Here is a 22235-nt window from a genome sequence, read left to right as displayed (position 1 = left end):
CGTCTCTCACAACGGAAAGGACATATGCCACCATATTCTGTGAGAATAAGACTCCCATGCCACTGTATTTAGAGGCAGATGCAAACTATTGGACAGGAAAGTAACTGGTAATCATTAGTCTAATATTTTTTTCTTAAGTGAGTTTCCTGTAATAAAAGGACATCAACCTTCATGCGTACTGCGTCGTGTATCAATTTCTTACGCTTAACATGAGTTTTGAGGCCCTTAACATTCCAAGATAGAAATTTTAAAACCCCCATCTTCCCAGGATTAATTTCGCCTCCCACTCCTCAACCATACCCCACACATAGCAAGATGCATCTAACCCAATCCCAAGTGAAGGTAGGTTAAAATCTTGTCGCTTGGTGCTCACAAGTTTCCTAACCAATGAAGGTTTGTACGTGGTTCCACATGTATACTAAATATAACTAAAAAATGCCATAGAATAACTGCACATTCTACTGCATCTCCATCTTTATAAATACCAAATCTAAATTAATCATGCTTTATCTAAGTACATTCATATGTATGTACTATGTATATTGTGTTTTTATTCTGTACACTGCTTACAGCAATTTAAATGGCAGTATATAACTTTGAAAAAAATACACCCATTAAATAGATTTCCTATAAGTGTGACTGAGATTTATTTAAGTTTCCCAATATAAGCTGTAAACGCAAGCATAAAAATAAAATCTAATTAAATACTTTCTTAAAAAGCCACATCTACTGCTTTCCTGAAATTCAAGAATTTACAAAAGGGAATTGCTGATGTCCCGAGGAAGGCCTGGATCCAGAGGAAGTGGAGGAACCCCCTCTTCCTGACCTAGATCTTCTGGAATTTCTGACCCGGGTCTTTGGGGCAAAGGCCTTCCGAAAAGACTTTCTATCCTCCGGGAACCTATTCCCTCTGGATTCTCCCAGCGACTTTACCAGCTGGTCCAAATCCTCGCCAACCAGGAGCTTCCCCCTGAAGGGGAGGTTACATAAACGTGCTTTAGAAGACGAGTCAGCCGACCACAGCAAGCATCGGGCCGCTACTGAAGAGGCCATGGAACGTGCCGAAGTCCTTACCAGGTCATACAGGGCCATACGCCATGTAAGCCACTCCCGCCTCCAGGCGTGCCGCCTGTGCCTGGGACATGATCCCAGAGGTGAACGGATCCTGTGGTTGCTGAATCCAACACAGGCAGGCTCGCTGCATCATACTGGCACACACAGCCGCTCTGAGGCTCAATGCCGAGACTTAAAAAGGCGCTTCAGGTGGACTTCCAATTTTCGATCCTGGGCATCCTTCAGGGACGCCAAACCTGCCACAGGAATGGTAGTTTGCTTAATAACAGCTGAGACCGCTGCATCTACCTTGGGGGTCCAAAAGGACTGCAAATGCTCCTGACAGCGGATACAGCTTGGCCATTGCCCGTCCAACCTTGAGGCTGGCAACCGGGGCATCCCATTCCCTGCTGATAAGCTTCTGTATTTTCTTCGGAATTGGGAAAGCCGAGGGGGGTCCTCGCAGCCCTTCCAGGACCGGGTTGACCCCTTCGCTGTCCGAATCCTCCTGTGACAGTTTGAGCCCCAATTCCTCCAGCACTTGGGAAATAAGGGGACGCAATTCCTCCTGCTTAAATAGCCGAACCACCCGAGGGTCATCACCCCCCCCCCCCCCAAGGGGCGTCCACCAACAACGGGTCGTCCCCGCTGGCTTCTGGATCTGGGTCAGTCACCCTGGGGCATGACTGCCCGAGGGCCCGAACCTGAGTCTTTAGACGCTTGGCAGAGCCACCAGCGCTGTCCTGAGACCTCCTCTTTGTAGCCCTCCTAGCCAGGAAGGCCTCATGCATTAGTAGAACAAACTCCGGGGAAAAGCCTCCAGGTCCCTATGTCCTCACTACTGGAATCCAAAGCTCTATCCTTTGGGTCTCCTTGGCCTGGTTCCATCACTGCTGGGGAAAGCGGAGAAAGAGGGGGAGAGGACTTCCTTAGCCTTCTTCCTCTGGGTAACCTTCAACCCCGGAGGTATAGCTGTTGATCCTGCTCTTCCCCCAGATATCTTCCTAGGCTTTCTGGGCTTCTGACCCTTGGCAGAAGAGCCCCCCCCCCCCCCCTCAGCACATGAGGCACAGAGAGAGTGAGCATCCAACTCTAAAACCAGGCCACAGGCCCTACAAACCTTCACCAGGGCACTTTCAGACATGGCAGTCCTTCCCCCAGCTCCACTGGGTTACCAGAAGGAAGAAATCTGATATGCTGAGTCTAGCTAAAAAAAAAACAAAAACAAAAACAAAATGTCTCCCAGCCTAGCCCAGGCCCAGCTGATTAACTGTCCAGGCCCTCAGAATGTTTGCCCCGAGGCCAAATTATACCCATGAGCTACTTTCTCACCCGAGGAGGCTCCAGGAATTAGGGATGCTCCTCCTCCCCCAGCCAAGCACTGCCTGAAAGGCAAGCCTCAGAGAAAAGCCCTTTGCAGAGAAAAAAACTGAAGGCAAGAAAAAAAAATTTTTTCCAAACGTCCTTTAGGAGGCGCTGGACGTGGGCTTCAGGGAGCAGAGGGAACCAGTCCCCTGGCTATCCAACTCCCCGGAATCCAAGGGCTCTACAGCCGGAGATATCCAACCCCCTGTTTGCCCTGCTCCACCCAAGGGATGGCCCGCAATCTGAACTTCACACCTCGGGGAGCCCTGCCAAAACTCAGTCCAGAGCTGCAGATGGCACTAGAGTTATATAGCCAGGCCTCGAAGTTTGTTCTCTCCCTCCATCTGCTGGTAGGAGGATATAACCCACTGGTCTGGACTGATCTGGGTCCAGGAAATGGAAGGATTTGAAAATCTTGCCATGCTGACCGACCTTGAAATAGCCAGATAACATTTTATCCAGCAAGCTTGGCGGCGCAGCAGAGGCGTTCACAGCAGAGCTGGTAACTAGCTATGTTAACCCAGATAAACGCCCATTTTCAATGTTATTCAGCTAACTTACCAGGTCATTCATCAAGCTGCGATATGGCCTTATCACCTGCAATAACACCCTACGGCACGCAATACCAGCCGCATCGTGGCAGTACTATTCAAATTAAAGGAAGGGGAGGCGTGTGGGTGGGGTTTGGGTGGAGTTATGTTCCAGAAGCAGTGCGGGCAATGTTTTTCACATTATCGCCAGCAACATCAAGGGAAATAACTACATCTTTTCACATAGTGCTATGGGGGTGATAGTGTGCAGCCAGCTGCACCTCACACTATCGCTATCGCCCCCGCCCCCCCCCCCTTTTTTTTGTTCACGGGCCATCATTCTGCCATATCATGAATGGAGGCCATCATTCTGCAGAATGATGAATCTAAGCCATAGCTGGATAACTTTAGAACTGCAAAAGAGCAGTTTGGTTCAATATTCACAGAATCAAGGAATATTCACATATTCACAGAATCAAGGAATGATGAAACTATTACTCAATGCATCTGTCAAGCATATCAAATATCTAGCACAGAAATTCCAGAAATTTTGGAAAGCCATGTTCAAGATAAAACCATCTCTTTTCATTCTTCCACATTTTCTTCAAGTTTTTCACCTTTCACATATATAGTGCATATGAAAGGCACCTACAAAGATAGTCCCCTATTGACAGTGTTAACATCTAGAAAGCTGTCATATATAATTTTCAAATTAGACATAACCTTATGACAAATGAGCTCAGAGAAAGTGTCACTAATTTACATGATCACAAGCTATAAGCAACTGATTTCAAGTTCTCTTATTACATGGTTTTTAATATTCGCTTGCCTTGTGCCTGTAATTAGTGTTTATAATTATGTCAACAGTATTTGTCTAAGTGTTTATGTTGCTAACATGTAATCTACCAAGAATAACTTTTTGAATGAGGCAGAATATCAATTTTTAAATAAGAACTGAAACACAGCAGGCTACCAATACTTCAACACACTTAAAAATGTCATATTTAATTCTGAGGTGGCCTTCTGCCACAGGAGTAGGCCAGCCCATGGTGCTGAACTCAGTGAAACATGCTTTAATAAACCACAGATATACTGGATATTCTTACTTTTAAAACTTATTATTCTCTAATGGTCATTTTATTCAAGATAATCTATGTAATGATGGCCTGAATTTTCAAAACCATTTACACACAATGGGCCGGCCTTACGCGCACCGGGCCTATTTTAAAAAGGCCCGGCGACTCGCGTAAAGCCCCGGGACGCGTGTAAGTCCCAGGGCTTTACTAAAGGGGCAGTCCAGGGGCGGGGCCAGAGGCACATAAGTTTGCTTTGAAAACATGGGGCAAAATCTGCATATAAAAGGGTATCCACAGAACTGACTATGCACACTTGTAAACTAACTTTTAAATGTACTGTTTGTAGGATTTCATTAAATTCTAACTTTTCCATTTAGTGTCAATGCTCTTCCTAAATTATCCATTTTTCTCTTTATCAGGCCGATACAGTAGAGTGCACTCCGGTGAAGCACTGTTAGCCCACGTTTGGTTGCGCGTTTTCGATGCGCTATTTTTACCCCTTATACAGTAAGGGGTAATAGCGTGTCGAAAGCGCACGGCCAACCCCCCAGAACCTAACAGCACCCACAACATGCAAATGCATGTTGATGGCCCTATTAGTTATTCCCACGCAATACAGAAAGTAAAATGTGCAGCCAAGCCACACATTTTACTTTCAGAAATTAACGCCTGCCCAAAGACTGCCGTTAATTTCTGCCAGCACCGGGAAAGTGTACAGAAAAGCAGAAAAAACTACTTTTCTGTACACCCTCCGACTTAATATCATAGCGATATTAAGTCGGAGGCCCCAAAATTAAAAAAAAAAAATCAAAAAAAAATTTTTTTTAAATCAGCCGGCGGCCCGCAAGTCGGAAGAAGGACGCTCAATTATGCCAGTGTCCGGTTTTCCGAACCCGTGGCTGTCAGCGGGTTTGAAAACAGACACCAGTAAAACTGAGCGACGGCTGTCAAACCCGCTGACAGCCGTGTCTCCTTTTACCGCGGGCCCTCATTTGCATACTCGATTGCGCGCCCAGGAGAGTGGTCTGGACGCAAGTTGGGGGGAGCGGGCGCTCGCCTTGGAGCGCCTGCTCTCCCGCGAATTTTACTATATCGGCCTGCAAGACAGCCATCTGATCCTTCCTAGAGGAATGGTAATTCTTTGCCTTAAGATATGAGGGGACAGGTGTATAAATAATCTAAGTAAATAAATTTAGCAAAGTGCATAAATGTACCACAACATTTAGTACAATCCTTATATACTTCTATTCCACAAGATAACCCTTTACAAGTGTTAAAGAATTTTTTGGATAGTTGAGAACGTCCACATAAAGTTTCTACATTTTTCAGCATGCAACTCGCAACCTTGGCGTTGAAAAAGAATTATTTTCAGTTCCAAAAAGATTGTTACTGTTATAATTTGGCTTGAAATGTGGACCCCGAGTCGTAGCACGAGATGGCTCCACCCACAGAGAGGAGCCCTGTGGGGACTTGCCACCATAGGCTGACTCCCAGCAGTAACACACACAGAGAAGTATTTATTATACTGCAATGATGGATACTGTCCGAGAAGCAGACAGTGAAACATAGTCCAGAGGAGGGTGTACCCAGCGATGATGTCCAATGGCAGTCCACAGCACAGAATAAGCTGTATAGGTGCTCCCACCCCAGCAGGAGTAGCAGGTAGATCCGTAGTGGTCCATAGAGCGGGGAACGCTGAGAATCCATACTATAGATGGTAGGCTAGAGAGGTAGATCCGGTAGTGGTCCACAGAGCAGGATACGCAGAGAATCCACACTGAACAGATGAGAGAAGAACGGAAGACAAGCTGGGTAGCGATGGTACTCACTCTGAAGAAGTGTAGGCAGGAGCAAAGGAAGCCCTCCGAGGAGCAGATCGCAGCAAGGCCCCCGAGAAGCGGATATGTAAGGCGTCCGAGGCTGGAACAGAGGAGGCCCTCCGAGAAGCAAAGGACAGAGGAGAGAAGCGGGTACCTAGGGCGTCCTGCTTCTGGAACAATGAACATCTGTGATGAAGAGGAATTCAGCAGGAAGGGAATCCTTGCTAACTCGTAGGAAGGAAGGTTGAGAGAGGTTATATACACGTAGGCAAATGACGTCATACGGAGGAGACGCCCCCGAGGTTCCCGCCATGACGTGCATACGAGGAGGGCAGGCGCGCGCGCATGCCCTAGTTGATTTCTGACTCAAAATGGCGAACACAATCGCTCACGCCATCTCGGGGACGCCAGGAAGGTCGGCGTTCAGAGGAAGACAGCCATCTTACCAATAGTCGCTGGAACCGGAGAAAAAGAGGTGAGCAACAGCGGGCACAGCCGTCTGCGACCGATGGGCGCAACAATTACCAACAGATATCTGGAACAGCCATGGGGGCAACCCTAGCCCTGAGTATAGCAAACATGTATATGATGGAAAATCGAAAAACAATGGATGGATCACTCGCCATTTCATGACAAGATCATATTCTATAAGAGGTATATAGATGACATCTTCATAATATGGGGAGGTTCAGAAAAGGAATTAACCATGTTTGGAAAATGGATCAACATGTGTGATGATAACATCAAATTAACTTTAAGTTTTGATTTCCATAAACTTCCATTCTTAGATTTAATTGTGAGAAAAACTGATGTAGGGGAAATAAAGTGTTTTCAAAAAACCAACAGATAAAAACACTTTCCTACATTATTCTAGTGCACATCCATTACCACTAAAAAACAGCCTTCCTGTTTCACAGTTTTTTAGATATAGACGTAACTGTTCAGATACAACAATTTTTAAGAAGATATCGGAAGAATTGAAAGAACAGTTTAAAACTAGAGGGTATCCAAAGAAATGTAATAAAGATGGTTACAAACTAGCACTTTATAATGACAGGGAGTCATTGTTATCTAAAAGGGAACTATCTTGTTCAAACAACAATGAAATAGTGACTTATGTCACACGATATTCACCATTCAGTAGACAAATAGTGAAAAGTATATGTTCTCATTGGCACATAATTCAAACTATATAAGGATTTGAAGAGATGATTTTAGAATGGCCTTTTCAAGAAATCGGAACTTTAAGGAAATTTTGTGTCCTGCTATGCTTCCAGAACACAGTTCGAAACAAGGCACATTACTGGATGACACAAGTGTGAGGGGCCATTACAGATGTGGACACTGTACTATTTGGGGCGGATTTTCAGAGCCCTGCTCGCGTAAATCCGCCCAAAACCGGGCGGATTTACGCGAGCAGGGCCCTGCGCGCCGGGAAGCCTATTTTACATAGGCCTCCCGGCGCGCGCAGAGCCCCGGGACTCGCGTAAGTCCCGGGGTTCTCCGAGGGGGGCGTGTCGGGGGCGGGCCCGGTCGTCGCGGCGTTTCGGGGGCGTGTCGGCAGCGTTTTGGGGGCGGGTACGGGGGCGTGGCTACGGCCCGGGGGCGTGGCCGCACCCTCCGTACCCGCCCCCAGGTCGCAGCCCGGCGCGCAGGAGGCCCGCTGGCGCGCTGGGATTTACGCCTCCCTCCGGGAGGCGTAAATCCCCCGACAAAGGTAAGGGGGGGGTTTAGACAGGGCCGGGCGGGTGGGTTAGGTAGGGGAAGGGAGGGGAAGGTGAGGGGAGGGCAAAGGAAAGTTCCCTCCGAGGCCGCTCCGATTTCGGAGCGGCCTTGGAGGGAATGGGGGTAGGCTGCGCGGCTCGGCGCGCGCCGGCTATACAAAATCCATAGCCTTGCGCGCGCCGATCCAGGATTTTAGTGGATACGCGCGGCTCCGCGCGTATCTACTAAAATCCAGCGTACTTTTGTTTGCGCCTGGAGCGCAAACAAAAGTAGGCTATTCGCGCGCCTTTTAAAATCCGCCCCTTTGTGAACAGACCTTACAAACTAAAGAGTTCACATGTTTAACAACTGGACAGAAATATACATCAAAAAATTACACATGTGCTTCACTCTTTGTGGTCTATATAATACAGTGTCCATGTCCACGAATCTATGTCGGCCAAACTTCAAGAATGCTCAGACAACGGATTTGTGAACATAGAAGTTGCCTTAAACATAAAAGAGAAAATGCACCTCTAGTGTCACACTGCTCAGAATTTAAACATTCTTTTTCAGAACTTAAATGGCTCGTGATTGATGCAGTTCAAAAGAGCGAGGCAGAGATCGGTTAAAATTTTTATATCTCTGGGAACAACAGTGGATTTTTAAGTTGAAAAGTGAGGAACCATTAGGGATGAACAGTAGAACAGAATGGAACACTATTATAAATAAAGATAGTTTGTTGAATCGATTGAAACACATTCTTAACACGTAAAGGAGCAAACATGAACACACACGAACATAATGACGTGAAGTGTTGTGAATGGCTAGGATAGGTTTAAAAAGCAAACCTTTGCCTCAGTAATATAGCCCGACGGAACTGTTACAAAAGAGGTTCAAAAGAGAAACTATGTAAGTACATGAGGAAGTTTTCATTTAATACGTAGAATGTCATATTAAATCTAACTGAAACGTTGTCAACATCTTACCGGTAGCTGTTACTAGCACCAATTCCACAGTCTTTTGCAAACCGAGGACAGTTTGTGATCAAAAGGGATCTAAGACTCTCATGAAAATCTCTGTATGAGATAAGTTCAAAACAATTCTTATTTTCCCACCAGGCGAATAAGTTGTTATAAATAGGATGAAAAGCATGTGTATACATAATTATTCTGAATCTGGTTTATCTATACAATTGTTTTCAACAAATATAAAGGAAACAGAAAACCAGCGAGAAATTTTTAATAAAAATAAAAAAAGTTTTTTGATAAATAAAAATGGAACAAAAATAATGAGAGATTTTTCTAGACCCATGATTGCATCTACTGGTATAAAAGTCTGATGAAATATTCTGTGGAAACCAGTGCTGAGGTCTTTTCCTCTCTTTTGAAAGATACATATTTTCATTAGATTACAAGTGTTAATAATAGCAACAATATAATTACACCAGCCATTTTATTTCGATGATTATTTGATACTCGTGTTTCCCTTAATCTTGCATTGCTTGTTAAATAATCTCCGACAAGCAACATCGCACCTTTCCTTTCTATATTTTAGATGTCTTCGGTCAGATTTCTGTCAGGAGTCTGAGGCTTATCGATCACATCAACGTAGCTGGATGTGCCACTGTTTCTTTTTAAGACAGCCCACAGAACTTCCTCCTTTTTCCTTATATTTCAATTGTTTAGATTGTGTGTTTAAAAAAAAGAAAAAAAAGCTACTTCTCCCCCTTTTCTGATATCTGTATTCTTCAGTAGTTATAGCCTGGTATGGACATATCTCATTCAGGAGACACAATGAATCATGTCTCCAATAGCAACAATATCCAAGTCCACCTCCACCATTAGGACCTGCACATATGGAATTTTATTGCCTAGACTACAAGCATTTGTGCTCATAATTTTCCAGCTTCTCTTGGCTTGCTGCTTTTCCTGGTTTCCTTTTTGGCCCTTTTGCTGAAGAGTGAACTAATGATCTGATTAATTTTGTTAATTTCTCCAACCACTTCCTCTTGTGACAAGGCTACAGTTAAGTGAAATATTAATAAAAATCTGTATACTACAAAAAAAGCAATAAAACTTTGTTCTCTGAAACAAATAAAACCAAAAGGAAAAACAGCATTTTTTTAAATTACCAATATTGTATATTTATATGAAACAGCATATAATCAGATCTTAGTATATAAGAATCCAGAACCTTCACTATCAGGCCGATGCAATATAGTGCGCTCAACCAAGGGCACTGGTTAACTCGTTGTTCAATGCACGTCCACAACCCCTTATGCTACAAGGGGATTAGCGCGTCCAAAATGCGTGTCCAACCCCCACGAAGCTAATAGCCCTCATCACATGTAAACTCATGCTGATGAGGCTATTAGCTATTCTCCCCTGGTGCAAAAAAAGACAACCGGTGCACCCAATGCGCACATTTTTACTCTCCACAATTAATTCCTGCCCCAAAGCAGGCATTACATTTTTTGGGCTGCTCAAAAATTGTTCAGAAAAACAGAAAATATTGCTTTTCTGTACTTCCTCAGACTTAACATCATGGCGATATTAAGTCAGAGGAACAAAAAGGAGAACATTTAAAAACATTTTTTTTAAAAAGTGTGCCAGCGGTCAGGTTAGAAAAAGACGCTCCTTTAATGAATGAGCATCCGTTTTTCCTAACCCGCTGACAGCCACCTCTCCTGGGCACCTGCTGCCAAGGAGGCACTAGGGCAAATTGTGAATCCCTTTTTACTGTGGCAGCCCTTTTGAATATAAAATCAGGCACCCCAGAGAGGTAGATCGGCGCATGTTAGGACAGTAGGTGCTCCATAAGGAGCATCCATTTTCCCTGCACCGATACTGCATCAGCCAGTGGTATCTTATTGGAGAACAGTGATGTCTGTTGGTAAGAATAGAGTTCATTACCTCTACATTCTGTTGTTCCTGACCTCAAATACAAATACCATGTCAGTATATTACATAAAAAAAGAAAAGAAAACATGCTCTCATGTAGGATAAATCCATTATCTGTAATTGATTTTCCCCAAAAGGTAGCATTTTCAGAGGTTCATTCTGATAGGGTCGGTTTCAAATCAACTGCCTATTAAATGCAAAGGACAATATTAAATTAATTAAACAAGGCTTTTCCAACTGTTACTTCTGTGGATATTGTTCATCTAATGGCTACTTGCCATGTGGCTTTTACATATAGCTACTATCCCTACTCTTTGGAACTTCTTGCCCCAGAGGCTCAGGTTGAAACTATCTTAACCAGAAATTTTTCAAAACTTGTTTTTTCAGCAAATTGCTTTTGCTTAGTATCCCAGAGTTCCAAAGACTATGGTCTCAATTATGTGTTTCTGGCCAGTACAGAGTACACCTGTTTTAAGAACTGCTTATGGTTGGTGGGGTTGTGGACCTTGGAAGGGGCATAAATATAGACTATTTTAATGGCGTGCCAGCTGGGTTATTAGATTTGTTTGGTTGTTTGAATGCTTTAGTATCACACATTGTTCCTATTTGCTCTGGCATAGTGCTCCATAAGGCTGGACCACCTACCAAGAAAGCTCAGTCCCTAATCTCTCCTTATACATGCTTGACTGTCAGGGTTTCTTTATTTTGTGAGCATAGGGCAGCACCTAGCCATGGTACATTGGTAAATTAACTTATGTATTAACATTCATGTTTTATAATTTTATTCTCGATCGCACAGAGTCAATGTAATGAAGCCAGGACAGGTGTTAAGTGATCATAGTTTTGTGACCTGTAAGAATTCGTGCAGCTGAGTTCTATAATAGCTACAAAGGTCAAAGCGTGGAATTTGATACACCTAATAGAAGAATATTACAATAGTCAAATCTAGCAAATAGAGTGTGTAGGACAGTCCTAAACTCCTCTTCACCCAAAACTGGTTGCAGATGTTTAAGCATCTGCAATTTCATATACCCCATACGAATCTGACTCTGTGCATCTTCACAGAGGGTTGAGTCAAGTAAAATTCTTAAATCTCGCACAGATGTTGGGATTAGAGTTTAATGGTCACACAATCCCAGATTTAGGTTTTCTATTTCCTTGGCTCGGGATAGCATAACAATCTCAGTTTGCAAAAAGTTCAAGGACAGACTATTGTAATTCATCCAGCTTCCAAAATGCATTTTCAATAGATTCATACTGAAGGAATCTATGAGCTTACAAGAGCTATAACAGAAGGGCTGCTGCAATCCTGGGCAGCAAGATTCCACGGTAAATGGAATCTCCTGCATGGTAACTCAGCCACAAGGCCCCCTCTCCCCCCCCCACCCCAACAACCCACATGCAGAAAGGCGTGGAGCTGGATACTGCGCCCAAGGAAGGGAAAGCAGCCGATTGCCTCTGAACGCATTAGTGGTGAGAGGAGGGAGCAGAAAGAGGGGACGTTTACCTTCATTTACTAGATTTTGTGATCAAGGTATTAAATTAAATGTACATTTTTTTATATTTGGGAGTATTTAGACTTAAAAAAAAAAGTGGCACTGCTTTACTTTAGTAAGCTTTAGCTCCCGCACCTAGTATCTACAAGTACAATTTATCTAAAGGTTTATGCTTGAAAGGTTTTGGAGCAGGGGCAGCTGGCATTGTATAGGATGCATGGGGGCAGGAAAGAGAAATGGGACAACAAAGTAAAGAGGAAGTGAAGGGTTGAGATTGGAAAAGAGGGACTAAGAGTATATATAAAGGGGGAGACCGTATCTACAAAAAGACAAAGACAAGATGGAAGCAGTACAGAGAAGGGCGACCTGGAAGGTGGAGGATCTTCATCGGTTGACGTACAAGGAGAGATTGAAGAATCTAAATATGTACACCCTGGAGGAAAGGAGGAGCAGAGGTGATATGATACAGACTTTCAGATACTTTTAATGATCCAAAGACAACAACAACAAACCTTTTCCGTAGGAAAAAAATCAGCAGAACCAGGGGTCACGATTTGAGGCTCCAGGGAGGAAGATTCAGAACCAATGTCAGGAAGTATTTCTTCACGGAGAGGGTGGTGGATGCCTGGAATGCCCTTCTGGAGGAAGTGGTGAAGACCAGAACTGTGAAGGACTTCAAAGGGGCGTGGGATAAACACTGTGGATCCATAAAGTCAAGAGGCCGCCAATGAAGAGTGGGTGACTCGCCAGAATGATGTTTACTGCCTGGACACAATACCCTTATTCAATAAACATATACATGGTTACTGTGACTCCAACATCGCTCTAAGCTTCAACAGCAAGAGGAAATGTGGAAAAAAGGATTTGCACTCACAAAGAGGGGAGTAGCTGACTTGTTACGGCGGTTACTACCCCAAACCAAATAAGCCTGATACTTCACTTTCAATGCATATCCAGCATAGCTCTCTGCTTCAACGGCAGGGGAGAAGAATAACTGATGCTTCACGCATATCCAGCATAGCTTCAACGGCAGCGGAGAAGAAAAAAGGATTCGCAATCACAAAGTGGGGAGTAGCTGGCTTGTTACGGCGGTTACTACCCCAAACCAAATGTGCCTGATACTTCACTTTCAATGCATATCCAGCATGGCTCTCTGCTTCAACGACATGGGAGAAAGACTGAGATACTTCACGCATATCCAGCATAGCTCTCTGCTTCTACGGCAGGGGAGGAAAAAAACCAACCAATAAGGGCTGTATAACATAGTCTGGGTAAAACAAATAAGCATGGGTGTAGCTTGCTTATTGCGGCGGTTACTACCCCTACTACCCCTAACTAATCAAGCTAGATATTTCACTTGGATGCAGCTCCATCACTGCTCTCTACATTAATGGTGGGGGTGGAAGGGAAATAGAACCAAAGAGCTAAGAGAAACAGATAAGTATGAGAGAAAAAATGTGTGAAGCTTGCTGGGCAGACTGGATGGGCCGTTTGGTCTTCTTCTGCCGTCATTTCTATGTTTCTATGTTTCTATATTAAGATGATAGGGAAGACTGACAATGGGGAACAGAGGGAAACCCTTTTTCTCCTCCAATCTGTCACCTCATCCTACATGATTATCCAGTGGCCCACACAGGGCTGAGCACATCCAAGCAGGTTGTCCAACTGGCTACTAAGAAGTGACCTGGCTCTGTGATTTGAGCAAAATTTCAGCAACCCTATGCGATAATGATTAGTAATTATCATAAAAAACTATAATTTTGGAAAATGTGCTTTAGAAATCTGTGTTTAGCAGTGACGGCTGGAGAAACAGCAAACTTGGCAAAACAATTTTTTTTGAGGATGGTAGGATGGAGGGAGAAACACGTTCCTTGGAAAATGTTGTAGATTCAGTTTAAAAGTTTGCTACTACAATCTAAATACTAATACTTACTTCAATAGCCCTAATAGTTTTAAGCATTGCTATACAGATATATTTAAAAGGTCCCTGCTCTATGGAATTTAGAAATCAGTCAAGATAATTTGGACTTGTAACTTGCCTTTCTAAATAATGCTGCAAGTCATTGAGCCTTATTAATTCAGGTACAGTAAGCCCCTGCTCAGAAAAGAGCTTACAATCTAAATGGGTACCTAATGCAACGAGAGAAAGTGTCTTGCCCAAGGTCACAAGGAGTGTCAGTTGGGGGGAGTGGGATTTGAACCCCGGTTGCCCTGGTTCTTAACCAATTGCTCTAACTACTAGGTCACACAGACCAATTGCAAATTAATTTCTTGAAACCTTATTTCAGTAAATATGGTTTAAATCAAGAAGGCTAAGACTGAGAAGACTGTTAGCTTTATAAAACAACCTCAAAAGTTAAGTTTTTATGCAGTGAATACAGCCAGGGAAGAGGTATGGATATACCAACTCAAATCTGTTCCAGGCACATGGCCAGAAAGGTGGAAAGCACAGAGTCAGGAGTTGCTGAAATAGATAAGAGCACCTTGCCAGATGAACAGGTCCATGAGCAGGGGCATGGGAGGAAATATGAGAAAAAGCAATGAGGTGTTAGACTGAATGCATTTGTAGAAGCAGATGGGGAGCCAATGTAGCAATAAAAGGTGTTACACAGCTGAATTCTGGACAGACGCTAGAGATAGATGGTTCAGAGAGAAATCTGACCTTTAAATATATTAACTTCTGCTTTATAATTTTATATTTGTAGCAAGTTCCACAAACTAAAAAAAAAACAAAAAAAAAAAATCAAAAAAACTTATGAATCAAAACTGCTGCCGATATAACTTTCTATAAGCATAGATTTGAAAATTCCTCCAGGACTTACTCACCTGCAGACCAATTTTACTTTAAGTACATAACATGATATCTTTCAAAACTGACATGCAGAGCAATCTGCTCAAGGCATGATCCCATCAGCATGAATCCACAGAAAGTGACCTCAGAGTACCAAGCATACATAATCCAGAGGATGATCACCTCAAATATGCACTTTAATAGTTAAATGATGTGTCAGTAAATTCCATGCAAGATTCTATTGTAGAAATACAAGGACAAGGTAATGAGACAATTTAAATACAAAGTTAACCACAATTACATTAACTACAAACAGTATAAATCATTTTAGCACTTCACTTGGAAACCACACGATGTACTTGGTTTAATGAAGACAACTATGATAAACATTTGGATAAGCAAAATTATTGCTACATGTTACATGGAGAATGAATGGAATAATGAAAGAACCATACTTTGCTCTTATTATTCATTCTATATTCCTCGACTCAATATTTTACTCAGCTTCTTCACTGCCTGTGAATATCCAACTGAAAAACGACTGTGTAAGCATGCTGCTGGGTGTTTTTACTGGAGAAAGTCAGACTGCGGAAAGTTCATATTTATGGGGACACCAAGTTATGAAAAACACATCTTTTATACATCACTTGTTTTTCTATCTGAAAACTCAAAGTAAAGCTGAACAAGAAGCTAAAAAGACCTTTAGTTCTGGGTACAGAAAACTACTCCACAAACAGCGCTATGAGCTGCCTACCATAACAAGTTTCATGTGTGTTTCTCCTGCATGCATCATGCCAATTGAAACTGCAAGGCAAATAATCCTCAAACTAAATTAGTTTGGGCCTTCTGATGCAAAGAAAGTGGCAATTTTCTTCACTCCTCACCAAGCCATACAAGCACACACTTTCAAAATATTACATTTTCAGCTGTAAAGAAGATGGACTGAACAGTTTGCTTATTGTCTTCCTCTTGTCTTCCTCTTCTGAAACCCAAAGTTAAATTCCCAGATAAATAACTTGTATTGTACAGAATTTTGGTTTTTGCAAACTAATAACTAAACCAAAATATTATACAATACTGATATGCTAATGATAAAGGAAGCCTAAAATAAATACTACAGATGGCTGAACACCGTTTTCCAGTACATTTCCCCTCCCCTGCAATAATTGAGAACAAAACACACTATTGCATATACTCACCAACTTGCTAATCTTCGGAGTTTCAACCATATCTGTAAAGAAAGCATTAAAAAGTCACCAACACTTGCTAAATTCACAGGATTATGCAAATTAAATAGGTCCATTACAAACAGAAGTTAAAATGAATGTTAACTCTGTAATTTAAGTTTCCACAATTCTTTTGTATAATTTAGTGCCACACTGGCAGCACTAGAAATGACAGATTCCACAGGTGCATTTTCCTTCTATCATCACAGCCAGATTTAGGAATTCTGAAGGTGCCCATGAACTAGGGTTCCCCCCTGCTGCTTTGACTTCCAGGAATGAAACCCATCCTAACCCTGGTTCACTGCCTATAGGCACCATGACCTTAAATCCAGCTTTGTCTACCATACCTAATGTCTCAATCCTCTTCTTCACCAGGACCACTTACCAGTTTCAAAGTCCATTCAATTCTTCACCTTTCTTCTAACATCTAAAGGGACACTTAATACCAATTGTGAAAATGGTTTCAGTAATGTGGCCACCTATTAGAAACTGCATTTAAAAAATAAATAAACCAACTTATTTTAAACAAGTCAAACAGATACATTTGTAGTACAGATTTTACAAAGCCTCCACAGTCTCCCATTTCACAAGCCATCTTGTAAATATACACACCCAAACACTCAAAGAACCTGAAGAAAACTCTTTGTCCTATCCTTGTAGTAGATACAACTTGTTCATGACTTTACTGCTTTAAACCCTCCTTGAGGAAATTCCCACTCTGAAAGCTCCATATGCTTCAAAGGCTTATAGAGGGGGGAAGGACTCTGGAGGCTTCCAAATTCCCTCCAGGATTGGGTCTCCTCTACCTTAGAGTCCAACATCCTAAGTGAGGAGACCACTTCAAAAATGAGGGCAGACAGTTCTTCCTTATGAAAGAGTCTGACAATAGAGGAACCCTCTTCCTCAGAACACCCAGTATCTGAATCCTATTAATTTGGGTCCAACCCTATTTGGAGATGCCAAGCAGTAACTGGCTAGTCCAAGCCCTGGAACCCCTCTTGGGCACTTAAGAGTGGTAATCAACAGGTATGGGACCAGAGGCAGACTGCTTTCACCAGCCCTTTGCACAGCACAGCTGGCTTTGCAAATAAACACCACAAATTTAGTAGGTGCAAAAAAATAAATAAATAAATAAATAAATAATAATAATAAGACAGTAGGGAGATCCAACAACTTCATGAAGGTACTTCCCTAATGCCATCACCTTCAGAGAAGAGTGCTGAGGGCCCCTGGCCCCCAGAAGCAGAGGGCTGACCTGAGGCAGCCCTCTTTCTTGGGCACAACGAAATAAATTGAATATCGCCCTGTATTTTCTTGAGATGTGGGCACCATAATCACAGTCCTCAGACTGAGGAGCCTTGCCAGTGTATCCTCTGCTGCCAGCGTCTTCTGCGGGGAGTGGCTAGCAAACCATGAACACGTCCAGAGGAATACTGCAAAACTCCAGCACATATCCTTCTCGTATCACCTCGAGGAGCCATTGATCCGATGTGATCTCGCTCCATCTCTGATAGGGGGACGCCTCTCTCTTTTCTATCTCCTGTTCATTGGGAGGGTCGGGAGGATCCACTTCCCAAGCTTGCGCCCCTTCTGGGCTGTCTGGTACGAAAGAACTGAGACCTACCAAAAGACAGAGTCTTCTGAAAGGTCACTCCTCTATAGGGTCGAAAACGCTTGGATCCCCTAGCACGATCTCTCATGCTAAAGGTGCATGGTGTCTGCTACTTATCCTCCTGTAAATCAAGGAATGAGCGGTTCACCCCACTTACTAGTCAGTTTCTCCAACTCACTCCCAAACAAAAGCGAGTCTTTAAAGAGCAATTACATGAGGTTAGCCGTGGAGGTCACACTAGCTGACCAATTCCTCAGCCATAACTTACACCTGGCCGCTATTACCAAAGCCACCCCTCTGGCTGAGGTGCGGACCAAATCGCTACCTGCATCTGCCAAGGCGGCGGCCACTGGATCCATAACTGCCCTGGTATTCACCCCAGAGTCATCAATCTCTTGAAAGAGAAGTAAACAACAGCGAGCCACCAGGGAAAAACAAGAAGCTATTTGCAAAAGCATTGCCAGTGCTTCAAATGCCAGTAGGTCCCATGCATGGTATTGGACGGGGCAGAGGACTATGCCTGAAGAAAGGATTGCAATTCTTGGAAAAAAAAATTCTACCCATGAAAATGTATAAGTATCCAGACCAGGAGTACCTGAGCCGAATTCACTGAGCTGCCTTCCCCTGCTGAAGAACCAGTTGGGGGAGTTCCAAAATCAGGCACCTCACCTAAACGTTTTTACCCAGGCCTACATCTGGCTGGGAAGAACCAGGCTTATTGAAATCAAAGGAAGATAATTCTCACTGAGCTTCCAAACAGCACTAGCACAAGACAGCGGGCACTTCTGGTTGAGATGCCTGAATGTGATAGGCAGTGTAAAGAGAAAGGCGCTTAGATTTCTTAGATATTAGACGCCATTAGATCAGCAGTGCGCTGATCGGCGACCAGAGGTGTGCATCTAGCTGCCTTTTTTTTTTTTTTTTTTTTTTTTTTTTTAAAGGACATCTAAAAAGTTCAAGGTGTCCCTAGATTAGGCGTTGTAAAAAGAAATGAAGCACACAGTAATGCTCAACTTGTGTGCACAGGTAAGCAGTTGGACACTTAAGGCACCGCTTAACTTGGACACACAGATTACTAGGCCTGCCTAAGCATCAAAAAACTGGACGCACAACTTGGACACATAGATAGAGACACACACAGAACAGACAATCCTGTGGAGAGCAGCCTAAAGAAAGCACGTGAAACACCACTGAGGCCCACCATGCGGCACACAGCAAAAAAGCCTCAGAGTGGGGCCTAGCCCATAAAAGCTGCCAAACCAGTCAGGCTGCCCACGTCTCTCGACCTCCCACAGAGCGGGACGAACATCAGAACGAAGCCCTACACCAAAAACCCCTCCTTCTCAGTCTCTGTATTTTTTTTTTTTTTTTTACCTGGCTGAGTACAGAGATGGTTTCCAGCTGCAGGGGAGTCAGCAAATGCTGTCAACACCGCGCTTGGCTTCCTGCACCCGCTGCCTTTCAGCTACTTCATAGTCATGCCGGCTGAAAAACCATGGAAATCACCTCGGGAATTCTCAACTGGGGGAGGGACCTTTTGGTATCACCACAGGAGAAGAAGCCAAATTTATTTTCCTTATTTCTCTTTTTTCAATCAAAGCAATCGCCAGTAGGGAGATGCACATCCACCAGCTGCTGGAGACGGAGAATACTGGCAGCCTGATGTCGCTGCAAGTGAATATATACTGTGATGTCAGTTTGCTCCATCTCCATCTGCTGGTAGAGGTGCATAACCCACTTGTTCTGGATTCATCTGACTGGATGCTAAGAAATAGGATTTCATGTGTATAACAAAAAGGAAATGTTGAGATTACTTACCTGATAATCTCCTTTTCCTTAGTGTAGACAGATGGACTCAGAATGAATGGGTATAGTATCCGCGTGCAAGCAGCTGGAGACGGATCTGACGTCAGCACGGGGTATATATACCCCCACAGGAAGCGTAGCAACTTAGTAATCTTCCTTGCAAAAGCTGTTATGGATGTGTGTACTGACGCTCAGTGAAAAGTGAAACAGGATTCCCCTGACCGATTGATAGTAGCTGGAGAGCGCCAGCATTCCCAACCGGAAGGCATTGACACCTGGTAGAGTGTACGCTCTTATGGAAACAGATCACATGGCTTACCTTAAATCGGTGAAACCCATGTACACAGGCAGCTGGGCGGGATGCTGAGTCCATCTGTCTACACTAAGGAAAAGGAGATTATCAGGTAAGTAATCTCAACATTTCCTGGCGTGTAGCCAGATGGACTCAGAACGAATGGGATGTACAAAAGCTTTACTCCCAGCCTGGGCGGGAGGCTGCCTGAGGACCATGTAGTACCGCCCTCGCAAATGCTGAGTCCTCCCTAGCCTGGACATCCAGACGGTAGAACCTGGAGAAGGTATGGAGGGAGGACCATGTCACCGCTTTACAGATTTCTGCAGGCGACAGCATCCTGGATTCCGCCCAGGATGCCGCTTGTGCTCTGGTAGAATGAGCCTTGACCTGTAGAGGCGGAGACTTCCCGGCCTCCACGTAAGCTGCTCTGATAACTTCTTTAATCCAGCGGGCGATGGTGGGCCGAGAGGCCGCTTCCCCTTGTCGTTTCCCGCTGTACAGGACGAACAGATGGTCTGTCTTTCGTACTTCTTGTACGAAAGACAGACCATCTATTTCCAGATATCTGGGCAGCAGTCTGCCTATGTCGAGATGGCGTAGCAAACGCCCTTCTTCAGATTTCTTCAAACCCGCTGTGGTAGGCAAGGATATAGTTTGGTTAAGGTGAAATTGTGAGACCACTTTAGGTAAAATGAAAATAGAAAGTAGATTTGGAAAACACGCTCAGCGAGCGTGCAGGCTCTCCAAACTGCTTTGGAGACAGAAATTACTAAGTTGCTACGCTTCCTGTGGGGGTATATATACACCCCTGCTGACGTCAGATCTGTCTCCAACTGCTAGCACGCGGATACTATACCAATTCGTTCTGAGTCCATCTGGCTACTCGCCAGGAAATATGGAATTGTATCACCAGCTGATATGTTCAACATCATTACTGATAATTTTATTATTAAAAAATGCTTATAAGTTATACAAAAAAAGGGAACGGTGGAGAACACCAGCTAGGGAGGAAATGAGGGAGAAAAGGGTAAGATAGCTGGATAGGAAGACTGGAAAAGGATTGGAAGGTAAGATAAATGGGTGAATGAGATACAATAAAAAGAAGAGAACATGATGGGAGGGAAGAGAAGATAGGGAGAACTAGTAGGAAGGAGAAAATTTCAGTAACAGAGGGAAGAGCTAGAGAAAGTCATAGAAGGGAAAATGAAAAGAAAACATAGGAGAAGTAGTCAAGAAAAGCTAGAAGATGAAAGTAGAGGAGAGATATTATCATAATTGGGGTGGGGGAATGTAAAGGCAAGTGTATCATTTTCAAACTAATTATCTGATTATGTGTAATGTCCAACACTTTACATTGGCTGTAGTCTACTCTTTTTAGTTTTGTGTCTTATTTGGAATGATATGTACATTGTAACTTTTGAAACTCCCCCTATTGTCTCCCCCCCACCCTTTCCTCTCTGACTATAATTTAAAGTTGGGCTGTTTGTGGAGGGAGAGAGAAACATGCTGGATGTGCATGAGAGAGGAGGTTGTGTGTATGTGTATGAGAAAGGAGGATATATGTTTGGGAATATGTATGAGTGTGTGAGAAGGCAGCTGTGTGTGGTGGGTGTAGATGTACCACAGAGGCTTTATTTGTGATAGAAGAAACTTTACAGGAAAGATAACATTTTGACAGTTGTTTGGTTTTGATTTCAAATATTACTATACTTAACATACGGCTTGGAGGTAACCACGGAGCAGCAGTTACTACCATAAGAAGTTTGGTCAGACTGGATGGACTGTCTTCACAAAACAGTTCCAGCATAACTCCAAAATAGTCAAGTCACTAGACAGGAATCCCTTCCTCCCTGGGAACCCTCCAGTACCTGCTTGGTAGGACAGCTACCTCTAAATAACATTTCTCCTCTTCAATGAGCTTCTAGTTAAGACACTTTCACATGATTCTTCTCTCTTCAAGAACTCCCCTCTGCAATGCACTCTTCAGGATACATTTCTCTCACTCACGGGATAAAATAGATTTCTCCTGACCTCTTCCCTCCAATCTTCTCTGTCCAGCAAAGACTAGGCACCTCTGACATTGGACCTCAGCCCCTTCCCTGGTCCAAACTGTAGTGTGTCACACTTCTTCAGAAATTCTCCTCTGGCAGAAACACCTTTCCCCAGGCCTAACAGTCTGCCACGCAGTGAAAGAGGCCTAACAGTCTGCCACGCAGTGAAAGAGGCCTAACAGTCTGCCACGCAGTGAAAGAGGCCTAACAGTCTGCCACGCAGTAAAACAGGCCTAACAGTCTGCCACGCAGTGAAACAGGCCTAACAGTCTGCCACGCAGTGAAAGAGGCCTAACAGTCTGCCACGCAGTGAAAGAGGCCTAACAGTCTGCCACGCAGTGAAAGAGGCCTAACAGTCTGCCACGCAGTGAAAGAGGCCTAACAGTCTGCCACGCAGTGAAAGAGGCCTAACAGTCTGCCACGCAGTGAAACAGGCCTAACAGTCTGCCACGCAGTGAAAGAGGCCTAACAGTCTGCCACGCAGTGAAACAGCCTTTATGAAGAGGC

The 22235-nt window shown here is 43.8% G+C and overlaps 1 protein-coding gene across 3 annotated transcripts in view; it reads right to left on the bottom strand.

The window, feature by feature from the left end:
* Positions 1-22235, bottom strand: part of LOC115087474 (dynactin subunit 1-like) — a 314922-nt gene that overhangs the window by 276502 nt on the left and 16185 nt on the right. For all 3 annotated transcript variants that reach the window (XM_029594711.1, XM_029594702.1, XM_029594721.1), the window contains exon 4: positions 15938-15969. In XM_029594711.1, coding sequence (XP_029450571.1) covers positions 15938-15969 — 32 coding nt within the window. The remainder of the gene's footprint in view (positions 1-15937; positions 15970-22235) is intronic.

This window comes from Rhinatrema bivittatum, chromosome 1 (genome assembly GCF_901001135.1).
Source record: "Rhinatrema bivittatum chromosome 1, aRhiBiv1.1, whole genome shotgun sequence".
NCBI lineage: Eukaryota > Metazoa > Chordata > Amphibia > Gymnophiona > Rhinatrematidae > Rhinatrema > Rhinatrema bivittatum.
Note: the sequence above shows the minus strand (reverse complement) of the source record. Positions and strands in the feature narration are given on the sequence as shown.